The 18,270-nt window shown below is 41.1% G+C and overlaps 1 protein-coding gene across 2 annotated transcripts; it reads right to left on the bottom strand.

Annotated features, from left to right (window-relative positions):
- Positions 1–380: 380 nt before the first annotated feature.
- On the bottom strand, positions 381–17,071 carry DMP1 (dentin matrix acidic phosphoprotein 1). 2 transcript variants are annotated; one of them, XM_033421505.2, is made up of 6 exons: positions 13,799–17,071; positions 8,123–8,197; positions 7,596–7,643; positions 5,064–5,096; positions 4,835–4,882; positions 381–2,772 (listed from the first exon to the last, which is right to left on the bottom strand). In XM_033421505.2, exons 2-6 carry the CDS (start codon positions 8,174–8,176, stop codon positions 1,402–1,404), a joined length of 1,554 nt encoding a protein of 517 aa, XP_033277396.1. In that variant the 5' UTR covers positions 8,177–8,197; positions 13,799–17,071; the 3' UTR covers positions 381–1,401. The 2 variants fall into 2 exon arrangements, with proteins under 2 accessions (XP_033277396.1, XP_049564990.1); XM_049709033.1 differs by lacking the exon at positions 13,799–17,071 and adding an exon at positions 12,937–13,441.
- Positions 17,072–18,270: the final 1,199 nt, after the last annotated feature.

Below are 18,270 nucleotides of genomic sequence, written 5' to 3'. Positions count from 1 at the left end.
AATGTGTATCTCTGTAGTTTCCAGAGTTTACACTTATGACTGTCAGAGAGACCAGGAAGAACTAATGTTAAACCCAAACACCGTGAACTTTCCACATGGCCTTATACAAAACCTGAGAGTTTGCTTCCTTTTTTTAACCTTATCTATAACAGGTATATTTAGTGAAATACCATAAGCAACACGCAAAGTAACTTTATCAAAATGCTGCCTGAAGTATAAATAAAATTAAATTTTCAGGAAATAATTTAAGAAAATCTTTTGTTTTAATGGGAGAAAGCTAATAGACTATTTTGCAGTGCGTTAAAGGAAGAGTTGTTTCATATAAATATATCCTAAAAATTGACATCACTATAAAAAATAAGCACATACTTCTTCTGGATATTATTATCTTTATTACAAAACAAATATTTTATGTTGAGGTAACATTTCAAAGGGTATTTGGCAAAAATCAGTTGAATTCTATACACACAATTTTGCTACGTGTGACACAGGCAAAGGACTCTGAGAACAGTTTTTCTAACATTGCACATAGACTGGTCTTAGAAAAAAGTAAGCTGAAAGTTGTCTATTTAAAGAGGAATTTTCTTTTTCCACTCTCCCCAAACCATTCCTCCATATCATCACCAGTGGGCAGGGAGGTGATGCTCACTGGAGTACCACAAAAAACATTGAAAAGGATAAATTAATTGAAAAAAAAGTTTTGCTTATCCAAAACACCTCACCATGCCATAATTTGAAAGTGCTTTCACAAACTAAATATTTATTCATACAGGATTTTCTATTGCCTGTACCAAGAATAAATAGAACTGTCTTTTCTTAAATGGAGAAATCCTATGCAATGCTCCAAGTCCAGTGTCTTTTCTGCTGTGAAGCCTTCTCCGATTCTCTAAGGCAAAGTTGGTCCCCGCTCTGTGCTCCCATGTGTTCTGTGCACACCTGTGTTACAGGACTCACCTCATTGGATAGTAGTAATTCTTGCTTCTGTCCTACGTATCCCTCTTTCGCTTTATTTATCCCTCCATAAGCTCCTCAGGAGCAAGAAATAAGTCTTAACTTCTTTATATCCCCAGCACCTGGCACAGTGCCTGGTACCTCACAGAATCTCAGTAACTGTGTGTTAGGTTAATGAGTTAGGAACTATTTCAGCTGTGAAGCTATAATGCACATCTTTCCTTGCACCAGGTCTCATTGAGGGTATTCTAGTGAAATTCCCTATTATTGAAACCTCTATGGTTTGGTGACATCCTAGAAAGAAGTATAATGTCCAGTATTTCCTTTCATAAAGGAATGATCTCTGGTTATTCTTCCGATACAAACATCAATAAATTACAGTTCTCATGATTTCCCTAGTCTCCAACCCCCAAGACACGTGTCTGTGAGAGGCACTCAGGAACGCCCATGCTAGTAGCCGTCTTGGCAGTCATTGTCGTCCTGATCTCCGATGGGTTTGTTGTGATAAGCATCGACTGTCAATCTTCTGCTTTCTATCTCGGTGTTTCTGGACTGGATGTCTTCCTCGCTGCTTGATGTGCTCTCAGTTGAGTCGCTCTCTTCTTTTGATCTGCTGCTGTCCTGAGAATCGCTGCTCTGCTCCTCCTCAGACGGGCTGTCCTCCTGGCTTTCCCGGCTCTGGCTCTCTGACGAGGCGCTGGGAGACCAGGGCTCCTCCTGGCTGGAACTGTTCTCCTCTTCGGTGGACTCCGGGCTTTCCTCCGAGGATCTGAGGCTCTCACTGGATTCGCTGTCGGTTTGGCCCTCTCTGGATCTGCTCTCTGAACTGGAGGGTTTATCCGAGCTGTCCTCATCACTGGAGTCACTGGAGTCCTGATCTTCTGAGTGACTGGTAACGTTATTGGGGTTGTCACCCCTGGACTCACGCACGACCTCTTCCTGAGATTCACTACTGCTTTCTTGAGAAGGCAGGTCAACCTCTTCACTGGACTCGCTGCTGGGGTCTTGGACGTCCTGACTGTCTTCTGGGGACTGACCCTCCTCGCTCTCTTGTTGAGATTCACTCTCGCTGTGTTCCCTGGATGGGCTGAGACCAGCTTCTTTGGAGTCGGGGTATTCTGGGGAGTCACTCTTGCTTTCTTCCATGGTGTTGCTATCATGAAGCTCACCTCTGCCATCTTCCTCCGAGATGCGAGACGTTCTGAAAAATTTCCTACTGGGATACCCCACTGACGGGCTTTCACCGGAAGCCTGAGTCCTTGCTTGCCCATTGCTCCCTTTCGAATCTTTTGACTTGATGCTGGCCCTGCTTATTCTGGAATTGCTTCTCTCGCTCCTGAAGGTGTTGGGGTCCTCACTCTGCATTCCTTCATCGTCAAACTCAGAGCCGTCCCCGTGGCTACCGACTCCCTCACTGTCGCCTCCCACCCACTGCTCTGCACTCTCGCTGCCTGGAGTGGAGTCGCGTCCCTCAGGCCTGCTGTGCCCCTCGTCCTCACTGGCAAAGTCCCTGCTCTCACTGGTGGTGTCTTGAGCACTGTCTTCCCCCCGTGGGACACTCTCCTCCGCGGACTGTGTGCTGTCAGTGGGGTCCTCACCGCTTCCGAGTCTGGAGTTCCCTCCTCGCCTCTCTTCGGGTCCTGGGCCATTGTCATCATCCGCCAAGGTGTCATCTCCACTCTCGTCTTCATCATCATCTTTATCATCTCCTTCTTTTCCTCCGCTCCTAGAAAGGCCACCAGCTGGTCTATGAATGTATTGCGGATCATCAAGGCCCAGGCCCTCCTCTGATTCAGTGCTGTCACTGGGGTCTTCATTTACCTGGAGTTTGGGGTTAACAGACATGGTTAGTACCCCAGGAGCTGCTCTCAAGGGTGTTATTTAATGCCCATCTAGGCTCTGTTTGCTTTCTTCTTCCTATGTCCCTCATCAGAGCCATTGAGCCAATTTTACGGCTCAAAAATGTTTCAACCAGGGGTTAAAAAGGAAGGAAGAACAGTTGAAAGTCAAGTCGTTCCATTTTACATAGGCACAGTTCACTTAATGCTGCAAACATTTTCTCAAAAAGTTTTATAGAAATCACATTTATGGAACTCAATATTTAAGTGTGAGTCCTTAAAGGATACTTTCAGAGAATTTTTTGTAAATTAAAGAATTGGTTGGGCTTCCCTGGTGGCGCAGTGGTGGAGAGTCCACCTGCCGATGCAGGGGACACGGGTTCGTGCCCCGGTCCGGGAAGATCCCACATGCCGCGGAGCGGCTGGGCCCGTGAGCCATGGCCGCTGAGCCTGCGCGTCTGGAGCCTGTGCTCCGCAACGGGAGAGGCCACAACAGTGAGAGGCCTGCGTACCGCAAAAAAAAAAAAAGAATTGGTTTATAATACTCACTCACCAAGTTGTTTGGTTTAAAACACAGTTTTTTAAAATATTGGGTGATTTTTAAAATGACTCAAGTTTTTTTTTCTAATCAACTCTGGGGGGAAAAATGTATTAGGGCAGGCAGATGAAACCTTTAGCTAAAATGAAAGTATAATATTGTAGTAAGGTATAAATCTCACCAAAACCATGTTTATAACTCATTTGCACAGGCACAGAGTTGCCTGTGGAAGGCTTAGCTGAAGAACTGTAGCTAGTGTGACCACCAAGGCAGCTTAGTTCCAAGTGTGAGCTCAGAGAGGTGATCCCCAGAAGTAAAGCCATTGGATGCTCTACTCAGATAAGGAAGGACAGTGAATCTTCATTCATCACGCTCTGGAAAAATCTGCTCTCTCTACCATATCCTATGACAGAACATTCTTGCCAACTTTTTTTTTTTCCCCACATGTCCCTACTCATCAATGTCTGAGTTTCCAGTCAGTACTACTGGGTGATGACACCTCTTCCCATCGCTAGGGTGTACACTGATCCATTGGAACTGAGCATCTATTTAGTTTTCCTAACCTCGATAGGCACATACTGTACCCCTCCCAAGGTGCTATCATCCTCTGAGAGCCCAGAGAACACTGAGGCAATACATCACAACATCCCCAGAAAAGAGCATTTTCCCAATTCTACACTTATAAATCTGTAAAATGTTCCTCTGACAATCTTTAGTAAATAGTGGTAAAAAGCCTAAATTCATTTTCCAACTGATTGAGTATAGAATGCAACATGGGTCAAAGTTTCAGGGAGAAACCTTGTTCCTAGAATGTCTGGAGCCGCTCGGGGTTGAGATTGGTCAAAATGCTAGGACAGAAGAGTGGGGAAGGGAGAGGGAAGGTGGGGACGGGAAAGAGGATAAGAAGAAGGAAGCTACCAAGTTTTCTATTAAAGTGATATAAGCTAAGTCAGCTTTTCTCTCTCCCAGGGCCACAGATGAGACTATTTTAAAGATGTCATTACTAAAGCAGCTGTCTCCCTAAAGGTTCCTCAGGGCTCTCCTATTCTCTCCTCCAACAGGATTCCGGGCCCAGAGGTGGTCTCCAGGCCCAGCAGGCATCTCACATTAACCAGAACTCTTTGCACGATCTGAACTGCTCCAATTGTGAAACCAACATTTGAGATTTATGAGTGAGCTATTCCTCGTCTTCCAGAGTCTATGACCGTGTGTGTGTGTGTGTGTGTGTGCGTGTGCGTGTGTGTGTGTGTGTGTTCTCTTTAACTAGAGGGACATTTAGGGCCACATGTCTATCATCTGGCCCCAGTGATAAATATGGAATGAAGGGCATGTCTACCTCTGAATTCTCCCACTCATTTTTCCCTTCCTATTTTATGGGGCGATTTAGCCAGCATAACCAAAGGTTAGAAAATATTATATTTAGAACAGTCACTAGGTAATTTAATATAACATCATTTCCTTTGATTCCTAAGTAGCCTGGAAAGTTAAGAAAGGTTTGTTTAATTACCTGTTCCTTTGAGCTAACTTTACTTTCTTCTGATGACTCACTTCTCTCCTAAAAAGAAAAAGAAATGTTTATTTTTCATGTTCGTAATTGATGAATAAAGATAAAAATAGGACACACATCAATCGCTTGTGGTTCGGATTTACTACTTTCCAAACGGCCTGAGATGATGATAAGAGTGTGAAAGTGATTTCATGAGATGTTTATGATAAAAAATCAGTGAGATAGTTACCAAAGGTGGTGTTGGTGTCTGAGCCAAAAGACCCTGTAAAAAAGGAAGGAAGACAAGTTACTCTTTCACAGATGGATCATATCATTGAAAACATTTAGGATAATTTTAGGTTTTTTTAGTATATTGATATCTATTTTGTATTCACATGAATATTAATGCTATTTTATAATGAAATGGCTAAACAATGAATGTCAGATGACCAGTGGCCTGAAAAGACCTTGTGATATAAAAAACCTAGAAGATTTTTGTATTTCCAACACTTAGACAAAAATACAACTTCTTTGAAGAAAAATATACAACCTAGAGGAAATGTAAGAGAGGAGAAACAGCGCTGGAACTCACAAACCCAGATTTAAGTCTCAGTTAGCTCCTTGGCTTGGGTTTTAGCCCTGAAAACTGTCTTGATGCTAGCGCTGAAATTCATGTGTTCCAGGAAACATCTAGTCTCAGGTAAACTGCGATGGTTGGTCACTCTACGTGAATTTGCACAATTCACTTCACCTATCTGATGTCCGTTTCTTATTTGTAAATTAAGAATATTAACCACCACTGCGCTTATTGTACATGGTTGCTGTGAGGATGAAATTGGCTAATGCCTATGGAAGCATCTTGAAAAGTATTCAATATGATATAAGCTGAAGAAGTGATCCATTTTGAGAACATCTACTTTATAAAATTCAATAGCGGACAAAACTGAATTGAAAAAGCCATTAAACCTTTCTTGAGTCACGTAAGATCACCAAAATAACACATGCTAAATCTGAAACTTAGTCATAGTTCTGATTTATTTCACTTTCTTTAATCTGATGAGAACTCTAAGAATGCCTGTGCCACCTCTGGTGCCCTCTCCCCATCTACTCTCCCCCTCGCCTTGAACATGACCAAATCCCAAATCCCATGTGGCTCAAAGCCACTGAGCAATGGGTATGAAGACCCAGGGTGCAGAGTAGAGCAGAGAGTAGCTGCTGTCAGCATGTCTTCAACAAGCCTCTCAGCAATGCTGGGCTGGGATAGCTCCTAGAGGAAGGACCTATCATCACTTAAAGTCTTTGCCCTGTGACACTGCAGCAGGCACCATGGCAGACTCTACCCCAGTCACTTAGCATCTGGAATTAGGAATGGAAGGGAGTGAGACATTGGTATTTTTCTCCTGCCAAGGCTAGACTTGAGAACACAGTGTGTTTGGGGAACTCAGGCTGAATGAAAGAAGGGATCCACAGCAGCTGCTTTTAAATAAACCAGCCTAAGGATATTCCTGATGAAAGTTCATGTAAGAAATCCTGCAATATCTATTCCAGCCTCAAGCAGGGGCAGGACCCCATCTCAGGCCTCTGACATTATCTGGCCATCACTAATATCATTGTGCCCTAGCTGTGTCATACCTAAAAGCCAGCAGGAAACAAGGTAATGAAAAAACATTCTGATTTAGGTTGAGATTTTAACCCTTCCTCCTAGAGTCAGCCCTTCATATCCATGGGTTCCACAACCACGGATCCAGCCAAGCTCAGATCAAAAATATTTTTGAGAAAAGGAAGAAAGAAAGAAAGAAAGAATGCTCCAGAAGTTTCCAAAAGGCCAAACTTGTATTTGCTGCACTCCAGCAAATATTTACATTGTATTAGGTATTATAAGCAATATAGAGATGATTTGAAGTACACATGAGGATGTATGCAGGTTACATGCAAATACTACATCATTTTATAGAAGGGTCTTGGGCATCCATGGATCTTGGTAACCGAGGGGGTCCTGGAACTAATGCCCTGCGGATACGGAGTGACAACTGTAGTTCCAATCTTGAAAATCTACTGACTTCCTAGACCTGGCCCCTTCGAGGGATGTAACACCCCAGCAAAGAATATGAATTCTGGAGTCAGAGCGACCTGGGTTCAAAGTCTGGCTCTAACAGTAATTAACCACATAACCTGGAGAGACTAGGTTACTCTCTGCGTCTCAACACAGAAAATACAACACCTAATTCACTAGGGGTGCTGTGAAGATTGAGAAAGTTAATACATGCGAAACGCACAGAACCGTGTCTGGCAGTGGTTGTTGAACTACTGAGAGTTAATAACGATTGGGTTATTCGGAGCCAACACTCAATAAACATTAGCTATCATTCCGAAGACCCTAGCATTCTCTCATTCTTCTTTCTCTTCTCACCTTCCGAGACTTGATCTCCTAACGTCCTGCCTACCAGACATCTGATAAAATAGACTTCTAGCCCGAATCCTTCAAGGACAATCTTGGTTCACTGTCATCCATCCCCTTGCGCTACTATAAGACCAATCACAAAAATAATGCTAAAGGAGAAAATGCTTCCTCACCAAATTATACTATTAAGTTGGAGTTGAAGCATTATATGAACTACATTTTCTTATAAGAACTAGAAATTATAGCCCTTACTCCCTATATCTTAGGTTATTCATGTGTTCATTAAGTCAGTAGTAGTTTCAACATTTGCAGTGAAGCCATCTTGGTTATACTAATAACATATTAAAATAAAAATATTTCAAAAAAATCTTTTCTACTCACCTTCCATTCTTCAGAACTCTTAGATTCAGTATTTTGATACCTGGCTACCTAGAAAATTCAGCACAAGTGGTCGGCCCACAGAAATTTCCAAAGCAGCAGCTATTAGCACTTCACATACTTAGGAGGAGTATTAGTCAAATTTTAGCACGCATCAGAATCACCGGGAGGCCTTGTTAAAACACAGATAGCTGTGCCCTATCCCTGGAGAGTCTGGTTTAGTAGGTCTGATGGAGGACCTAGGAACTTACATTTCTAACAAGGTCTTAGTTGGTGCTACTGGTCTGGGGGATGACGCTTTGAGAACCACTCTTACGAGGAAGAAACATGAGCAGCCTAACTATACGAACGGCAAGTGAACAGAACAAGGAATTATTCGGATGATATTTTAAAGAAAAGAGCTTCCTAAGAAGCTACATTTTCATCTGACTGGAACATACACAGCCACTTTGGCTTATAGCCAATGCAATTTGTGCAGTTTTAGGTATAAACAGTTTTTTTTTCCCATGCATCCCTACCCTGATACTTACTGGGAGAGCACAGGACAATCCCCACAAGAACATAAGCAGGATGCTGGTCCTCATTGCTGGGTATGTCACCTCTACCTGTGATGAAAGACAGAAGATGCTTTTCTCCACCCTCAAGAAACATAGAAGCTTCAACTTTTTAACACCTTCTTTCTATTAAAAAAAAAATAAACTCATCCAAATATCCATCAACTGAAGAATGGATAAACAAAATGCACTATATCCATACAGTGGAGTATTATTCAGCCATGAAAAGGAATGGAGTGCTGATACATGCTACAAAGTAGAGGAACCTTGCAAACATTATACTGAATGAAAGAAGCCAGACACAAAAGACCACATATTGTATGATTCCATTCATATGAAAAATCCACAATAGGCAAATCTATAGAGACAGAAAGTAAGTGTTTGCCTCGGGCTGGAGGAGATGAGCTGTTGGGGTGACAACTAAGGGGTAAATTTTGAACATAATGAAAATGTTCTAAAGCTGACTTTGGTGAAGGTGGAATAACTCTTGTGAATGTATGAAAAACCATTGAACGGTAGACTTCAAATGGGTGAGGTATACGATGTGTGAATTATATCTCAATAAAGCTGTTTTTAAAAAACCTCACTCCGAAGAGATAAATTGAAAACTTTTCAATGAGGAGCTCTGTAAACACTTCTTCACTAACACATAAACTATGACAAATGGAGGAAAAGTTAAGAAAAAGCAATAGAGAAATTTCTGACCATTCACTTTTTTTCTTTTTAACATCTTTATTGGAGTATAATTGCTTTACAGTGGTGTGTTAGTTTCTGCTTTATAACAAAGTGAATCAGCTATACATATATCCCCATATCCCCTCCCTCTTGCGTCTCCCTCCCACCCTCCCTATCCCACCCCCTCTAGGTGGTCACAAAGCACCGAGCTGATCTCCCAGTGCTATGCGGCTGCTTCCCACTAGCTATCTAATGTGGCAGAATGGACTGGCAAATATCTTCCGACCAAAAAACTACATTTATTGATACCATTCATACCATTGATACCATTGATAGGTGGTGGGCATTTGTCTTCACACACACACACAGGGCTCCTCATTCACATTTATAACCACATAATAACGTCTAGACAAAATAGCTTGGTTTTGCATTTTTTCTTCATCTTCAAGAGATGCATTATGGCAGGCTTCATATTACAGCTCCAGAAAGCATTTAATATCCTCTGTGCTACTTTTAGTCATACATTATACATGATTATGCTAATTTTTTAAAGTGTCATTCACAATACTGAAGGATTCAGAGAAGATTAGAGGTTTGGGATACACTTGTGAATCACACTGAGAGAAACCTGCCAAATCAAACTGTATTTTCCTGGAGGGTGGCTTCATTTCACACTTCAAGAACTGGTGGTTTGGAAAACAATTTGTTCTATATCTAAAAATAGATGTCCTAGATGCTAATGTAAAAAGTTATTGAAATGATTTAAAAGGAAAATAATTTGCCCTGCACTCGTAAGCCCTGGGGCTGTCCTAACAGACTGGTCAGATGGACATCCGTATACTCTGCGGAAAATCCTGCTGGCTGATTTCAGACCTCACTTTTGCTGATTTGTGTCTTTAAATGTTAAATATATACTATGCCAGTGACAAAAGATCTAAGCCAGAGATCCCCAACCTTGGTTGTATATCAGTATCACCTGGGGAGATTTAAAGCAATACCAGTGCACAAACCCACCACGGGGTAATAAGTCAGTTCACTGGGGGTGGGAACAAGCACGGGTTTGTTTTTAAGGTGCTCCAAATGATTTTAACCTCTGATCTAAGAAATAATAGTACCTTGCTCAATAATGTCTGAATACACTGAATAATGTCTGAAACATTGGGCTCAGGAAGTCACCTAATCTTATTTTTAAAATTTATTCAAGAAAACAGTAGAAATCCTAAGATAAGGAGACTGAGAAGGTTCCTCATTTCTACCTTCATAAAGCACAAATGGTCCAATAGAGCCTCTCTTGTATCTTAAGTGTTATTCCTCGTCAACACAGCTATTCTTTGTGTTATTTTCTTTATTCTAATTAGCATACTTCATATCAGTCCTTGTGTGTTGATATTATTTTTATTTCTTTTTCAAATCTTTCCCCTAATATGAACAGAGAAAACATATGAAAATGTTCAGCTGCCCCTAAAACGAGCCTAATTAAACAGATATTACTTCTGAAGGAAACCAGAATATCCCATCCCAAAATATGCCTCTTTGACATAAAAATTATTTTGAGCTGAAGGCACTCAAGAGACTGCAGATGCAAGAAGGGTGCTCTGATCTTCCTTCTTTTTCCCAGAAGCGGGAGATGATAAATCTCCCACGTGAAATGTGCCCCCCCTCTCTTAGGAGGAGGGAAGACATTCTCATCACCAGAGATGGAGTCAAGGCTGAGGGAAGTCCATGCAAAGAAATCTTGTTAAACTAACCTGATCTTCCTGGTTACTTCTCCACAATCTACTGCCCCTGTGTCTTGTCAATCCTTCACAAATGCACTGTTTCTTTGCCTAAAAGGTGTAAAATCTTCCACTCCGGTCACTTCTTCACGTCCTCATTCTCTTGTGAAGGTGCGCACGTACATGTAAAAATTTTAATAAAACGTGTATGCTTTTCTCCTGTTCCTCTGTCTTATGCCAGTTTAATTCTTAGGCTCAGCCAGAGACCCCAAGAGGACAGAGGAAAACTTTTCCTCCCCTACACTTCCCTTTAGTTCCCGTAATCAAAACATTTTCTTTTAAGTTCTCAGGTTCATTGCTTAAGGAAAGGAAAGTTTCTCCCAAATACGACACTCTCAAAATAATTGTGTACCGATGGTTTTGGCTTCATAGGTCAAATAATCATGAGGTGGCTCACCATTTTCATTTTCAAAGTGAAATTTGAATAGAGTGATAATCTCATGGTGCTCTAAAAGCCAGCAAATGTTCCAAGAAGTCAACAAATATTGTTCTCCTCTTGTATTTTCTTTTGTTTCTCTCTTATCTAAATAACAAAAAAAAAATGCTCTACACCAATGAATGTTGTGTGTTTTATGAAGGAAGTGTGTGCTTCCAGGGCTCAGTTTCTCAGGGGTGTAATATTATGAAACATAAGGAAGATGCAGTAACTCGCTCGTGCTTCTAGAAATAACATTTAGCACCCCGACTCAAAGTCATAATTTTCCAACTGGAAGTCTGGCAAACTAAAATAAAATACAGCCTGAGGTCCCGAGAGAGCCGGTGTTGCCAACCATAGAATATAGTCTGCTATTAAGCATTACAGAAAGTCAGAGCTCAAGCACTATACGTGTTAGGTTCTCAATTAGTATTTTTGATAAGAATAATTATACTTGTGTGAAGTGTATTCCAAACGGGAGCGCCAAACTTTCATAAGCGTTTTACCTACCACCCCAAAAAGAGTAGAAGCAGATACGCAGTAGCCCTGAGTCATAAATGAGCAAAATGGCTACAAGCCTAAAAGATGAGACCAGAACCCTACGTTCTTCTTCAGTGATTGGTAAATGTCATTTCTACATCGCACGTGCTGTCATGCTACCATGAGAACATGTAACAAAAGGACATCAACAACCTCAATTTGAGTTCCACCTGTATGGAAGGTAGTGTGTGTATCAGAGCTTTTCAAGCTTTATGAGTTGTTCTCCCGGAATTGAAAAATCCAGATTGCTTGGGGTCTGGAGAAGTGGACTGCAGTCCCTTCTCTCTCTGGCCACCCTCAAGTGTAGCCAGAACTTCTTTGTGCTCTCAAGTAAGAGACCTTGTTCCAGACCTTCCTCAGAGTCAATATTCACTTTTAAAGTATATATTTTCTTTTATGTAAACAAAGATGAAAGAGGTAGGCTAAAGAAAGGAAATGAAAGACTTGAAAAATCATAAGTTCAATGTATCATGCTTAGTTTGCTTATTTTTGACCTCATGTTGTCATCCTTAATAATACTAATGAATAATGTATCCATTTATTAGCAGTCAATAAATAGCTGTTGAGAACATCCTGTGTGCCAGGCACTGTTCTAGGTGCTTGAGTATTCAACAATGTGTGATAATGATAATATGCTTGTCTAAACAAAAGCAAAATTACCCAGAACCCAACTAACCAGAACCTCCATTAGTTAGAATTTGTTTCTTTATTACTCTTCGAAAATAAAGTGGAATTTGGCCAGGACATGAATTCTATCACGAATTCAGAAAACCAAATAAATAAATCAATAAAAATTTCCTTGAGGATATGGGGAGGGGAAAGGGTAAGCTGGGACAAAGCGAGAGAGAGGCATGGACATATATACACTACCAAACGTAAGGTAGGTAGCTAGTGGGAAGCAGCCGCATAGCACAGGGAGATCGGCTCGGTGCTTTGTGACCGCCTGGAGGGGTGGGATAGGGAGGGTGGGAGGGAGGGAGATGCAAGAGGGAGGGGATATGGGGATATATGTATATGTATAGCTGGTTCACCTTGTTATAAAGCAGAAACTAACACACCATTGTAAAGCAATTATACTCCAATAAAGATGTAAAAAAAAAAAAAATTCCAAACATTCCAATTGTAATTGTCTCGAGGCCAGTTATAATCAATCCCATGTTATATGCTTTCAACCACAGTAAAATAACTCCTAGATGTCCCCAAATTAAAGATAGATGTGGGAGGACACACGGCATCTGAGACGCATTGGTCCACATCACCATTTGGGGGATTTCTTGCGGACTAATACCCGATAGAAAATTGTTTGTTTGTTTAAATATTTTAACCAACCAGATCGAAGTAGCATAGTCTACTTGGCCCTCAGTTAAACAGAAAGTATGTGTCACCAGAACTTATAGCTCTTGAAGAAGAGGAGTGCCTGAAGTGTTGCTATTACACGTGGGATCTTCTAGATGTCATGCAGAAAGCATTGCATGACCACAGCTCCCACTCTGCTGTGGAAGACAGACACTTCTGATATAGATGAAGAAGTGGAAAAAATGCAGCAAATAAAAATACACGTGGGCAGGAGTATATATACGCCTAAGTCTTCTACACTAGGAAAGGTTTTTTAAAAGACGGTTATATTCAACATTCACTGACCTCTGACTGTATGCAAGGCATCATGCTAACATGAAGACCCAGCCAGACAACAGAAAAGCAGTATAATTATCCCAGCCATGGTTTGTTTCAGTAGTCTTAGCATCTCCTTTCAGCTACTCAGTTCATAAGGAATACTATTGGATGAATAGCATTATCTGATTTTCAACTTGAGGGACCATATTTAGAAAGTTCTGCCAGTCTAGTTTACATTCTTTTATAACATCTTGTAGGCCATAAGCATACCTATATCCATAAAATCTAAATGTACAAGCTGTATTTGTTTTGATAATTAAAGAAAAACTTCAGAATGACCTTCCATCTGCCTCCTAATTAGTAAAATTTCCCTTTCAGAATACCATGCAGAGATCTAATTAAAGTATTACTGAGAAGAACACCTGTCTCTATTGACTTAACCTGTCATTTTAAAGTCATTATTTACTGTGGCATAAACAACTGGAACAAAATGGAATCGTTTTTACCCAAGGCACAGCTCTCCCCATCTTTCTCTGCATGACATAATGCTGCTCAACACGTAGGCATACTTAATATTTTCCAAACAACACGGCAGAAGTCATTAAAAAAAATTAAACAATGAGAATGTCTTACCTTCTTCAGTTTCACAAAGACTTGGCCCCAAATGTCTCAACAATCAGGCTGATGTTCTCACAGAGGAAATCTGTGACAATGAAGCCACTCTTGTGTTGACGTTCTGAACACTTCTCTGATGGTGCAGGAATTTAAACTCTGCTTCGGCTCTTCCCAGCCAATCAGCTGCGGCCTGGGGGTGACTGACATCACAAGGTGTGACCGGGACTCCAGTACACCCACACTTCCTCCAGCTTACAGAAGCAGATTTTCCCTAAAAAGCTCTTGTGGTTCCCAAATGACTAGACTAGTTTCAATTAAATTGAAGATCTTCCTAAAGCTTTATTTTGATTTCTAAATATATGTCATTCACATCCATGCAGGCTTATGAGCATTATAAACAATGACAATGTCTTCCACCCACTTGCAGATCCCAGCAGACACAAGGATGGGAAAAGGAGAGTCAAGGAGTAGGTAGAAAGTTTCCTGTTAATGTACATTTCCAGGTTGCACATGAAGAACCTACTAAAATACTAGATTTGCCTAAATTGTTGGTGTTGAGAAGATGGGTTTCATTCTTGCCCTTTTCATCTTTTAACAACCTCCATTACTCATCTCCTTTTCCTCTCATCTCCCTACCCTCCTATACACACAAAGGTCCAAAATTCTTACTAATCTAACAAAGTAGCCCCTTACAGAATTCTGTGGTGATTGGAAATGTTAAAGCACCTCCCTAAGTAACTTTCATTTTTAATTGAAAATAATTTAAATCCAGCACTTCATGACTCCCCTCAACTGCCTGCCACATTTTGGTTTTAACGCTGGTGACTCTGAAATCAGTATTGGATTAAAAGAAAGACTAGTTGGGCAGCATCTGGAGAAACCAATTTCCAAGGGATTTTCTGCCATTCCTGAAAAAGTAATGAAATGAATAAAATGGTATTGACCAGGACTCTTCAGGGAGTGTGCTGAAAGTTGTGTAGGGAGTTGGAAATGAGGTGGGCAGCTCCCAAGGAGCATGCTCAGGTAACAGTAGAAAGACCACTGGACAAATATTTAAAGAACATAAGCCACCTGAATTTAACTTCCTCAAGAGTGGGGATGTTTGCTTTAATTCCTGGTGTATATTGTCCTAATATCTAGGTGCCTGGGTCATAATAAACACTCAATAAACAGTTCTATGAATGAATGAGTGGCTTTTAAATGGGCCAGACTATTAGCTTGCCTGCAGTACCCACGTGATTCACTCTGACTTCTTTTGAAAGAGTTACGATTGTTGGAAATTTTAATTGATGCTCCTACTAACCTGGTTCTGGAGAATTGGGGTGCCCGGCATTATCCAGGAAACTAACATCTAACTCATGGGTTTTTAACTTTCTCACTGTGAACTGCGATGAGGTTGGGGCAGAAAATGTAGAGAGGAGAGTCTATTTTCATACAGGGTTGATTAACAGACCAAAGTTCATAGGCGGAAGCTGTAAATTCCCTATGTTCTGTTCTGGTTCTGAATTACATTTCCTGTTGGTTTCATAGGTCTTGACTGAGGCCTATCCTAGAAGAAACTTATAATCTAATGTCAGAGCGGATTCTGGGAAGGTTTTGGCAAAGGGTATTACAGGATGTTGTTTTAGGATCTCTCCAATTCCCACATAAAAACAGACAGAGCAACTAGATAACAAAACTGAAAACCATGGACAACATGTACAACAAAACTAAATGTTTTAGTTCTATTGCTGCCTTAAAAACCATTTCACTGGGCTTCCCTGGTGGCACAGTGGTTGAGAGTCCGCCTGCCGATGCAGGGGACACGGGTTCGTGTCCCAGTCCGGGAAGATCCCACGTGCCGCGGAGCGGCTGGGCCCATGAGCCATGGCCGCTGAGCCTGCGCGTCTGGAGCCTGTGCTCAGCAATGGGAGAGGCCACGACAGTGAGAGGCCCGCATACCGCAAAAAAAAAAATTTCACTACTTTATATCTTAAAACAACAACTATTTTGTTATCTCTCATAGCTAGGACTGCAGTCTTCTGGGGACTCAATGAAACAGAATATTCAATATCGCTCTCATATGGTTGTTTCTGGGGAGCTAGAACGGTTATTCTGAGCACTTTAGTTCTCCCTCCCATGGCATCTCCTTGTGGCTTGGCCTTTTCACATGGTGGCTGGAGTCCAAGAGCTGCCTGAATGTCACTGTCTTCATATTCTAATGGCCAAATCAACCACAGGGCCATCTCAGATTCAGGAGGAGAAATCGTCTCTATCTTTTGATGTGAAGAGCAGAATGAATGTATAGGGAGCAGAGGAAATGTTGAGGCCATTTTAGAGATTGGTTACCACACTACATGACAGGTTGTAGCCACAAACTCCAAACAAAGTGGCTGAGGACAAGCCACCAACTGCCACAATTCCTACATCATCTGTGCAGGACTAAGCAGAGGGAAGCAGCAGGACAGCTGATGGACATGCGAACAGGAAACACCAACATAGACAATAATTGTTGCTGGTAGGTGTGAAGGGAACATAATAAAATTTGAAGGATCTGGAGCAGTCTGGCCCCTAAAAATTCTCAAAACAGACACCACAGCTGCCTTCCAGGACAGACCCACGTAGAGGAGAAACTGCTGGGAGTGGAATAAAAATTGCACAGAATATGTAAAGTAGAGAAGGCACAAATAAGTGTGGGAGAGGGAAATGGATGCAGCAAGTCTTAGAAAGCAAGCTGCTATATTTTTTAACACAATATGAGAACCAGAGAAGAGGGTGAAAGCTACCCTGAGCTATATCTCCTTCCAAAAGTTCAGGAAAACCAATTTCATATAAAAACAGTGAAAAGCTATGAAGTTTAGATTAGAGCAGAAAACAAACAACCTTATAGACAATGAAAGCATGCTGAGAATACATCAAAATTGTGACATTCTATTTTAAAAATAGCAAAAAGACATTATGAAAATGGCACAATAGATGAAAAACAATATAAATAGAAATTAGAATAATTCAGAAATTATTGAAAGTCATGAAAATTTTGAAATAAGAGAAAAATTTTGAAAATGAAGACTAAACTAAAAGGAACAAAAGAGGGAATAAACACAACAGATAATTCCTTAAGAGAACTAGAAGGCAAAAAAAAAGGAGGAAAATGTTTTAAATTTAAAAGAAATGAGGGGCGGACCTTCAAAATGGCAGAGGAGTAAGAAGTGGAGATCACCTTCCTCCCCACAAATACATCAAAAATACATCTACATGTGGAACAATTCCTACAGAACACCAACTGAACACTGGCAGAAGACCTCAGACTTCCAAAAACGAAACGATTAAAATGTCCACAAAATTTCACACCCCCATGCTCTATAAAGCAAATCATGTGGCTGACAGGGTCTTGGTGCTCCGACTGAGTGTCAGGCCTGAGGCTCTGAGGTGGGAGAGCCAAGATCAGGACATAGGTCCACCAGAGACCTCCAGGCTCCATGCAATATCAAACGGCAAAAGCTCTCCCAGAGATCTCCAACTCAATACTAAGACCCAGTTCCACTCAACAGCCAGCAAGCTACAGTGCTGGACGCCCTATGCCAAACAACTAGCAAGACAAGGACAAAAACCCACCCATTAGCAGACAGGCTGCCTAAAATGATAATAGCGTCACAGTCACCCCAAAACACACCACCGGACTTGGTGCTCCCTGCCAGAAGGACAAGATCCAGCCTCATCCACCAGAACACAGGCACCAGTCCCCTCCACCAGGAAGCCTACACAACCCACTGAACCAACCTTAGCCACTGGGGGCAGTCACCAAAAACAATGAGAACTACAAACCTGCAGGCTGCAAAGAGGAGACCCCAAACACAGTAAGTGAAGCAAAATGAAAAGACAGAGAAACACACAGCAGATGAAGGAGCAAGGTAAAAACCCACCAAACCAAACAAATGAAGAGGAAATAGGCAGTCTACCTGGAAAAGAAATCACAGTAATGAGAGAAAAGATGATCCAAAATCTTGGAAATAAAATGGAGAAAATACAAGAAATGTTTAACAAGGAGAACTAAAGAGCAAACAATGATGTACAACACAATAAATGAAATTAAAAATTCTCTAGAAAGAATCAGTAGCAGAATAACCAAGGCAGAAGAACGTATAAGTGGCCTGGAAGTTAAAATAGTGGAAATAACTACCACAGAGCAGAATAAAGAAAGAAGAATGAAAAGAATTGAGGACAGTCTCAGAGACCTCTGGGACAACATTAAACACACCAACATTCAAATTATAGGGTTCCCAGAAGAAGAAGAGAAAAAGAAAGAGACTGAGAAAATATTTGAAGAGATTATATTTGAAAACTTCCCTAATACGGGAAAGGAAATACACAATTAAGTCCAGGAAGTGCAGAGAGTCCCACAGTGGATAAGTCCAAGGAGAAACATGCCAAGACACATATTAATCAAGCTATCAAAAATTAAACACAAAGAAAAAAATATTAAAAGCAGCAATGGAAAAACAACAAATAAC

The sequence above is a fragment of the Orcinus orca genome, chromosome 4, assembly GCF_937001465.1.
Source record: "Orcinus orca chromosome 4, mOrcOrc1.1, whole genome shotgun sequence".
Classification (NCBI taxonomy): domain Eukaryota; kingdom Metazoa; phylum Chordata; class Mammalia; order Artiodactyla; family Delphinidae; genus Orcinus; species Orcinus orca.
Note: the sequence above shows the minus strand (reverse complement) of the source record. Positions and strands in the feature narration are given on the sequence as shown.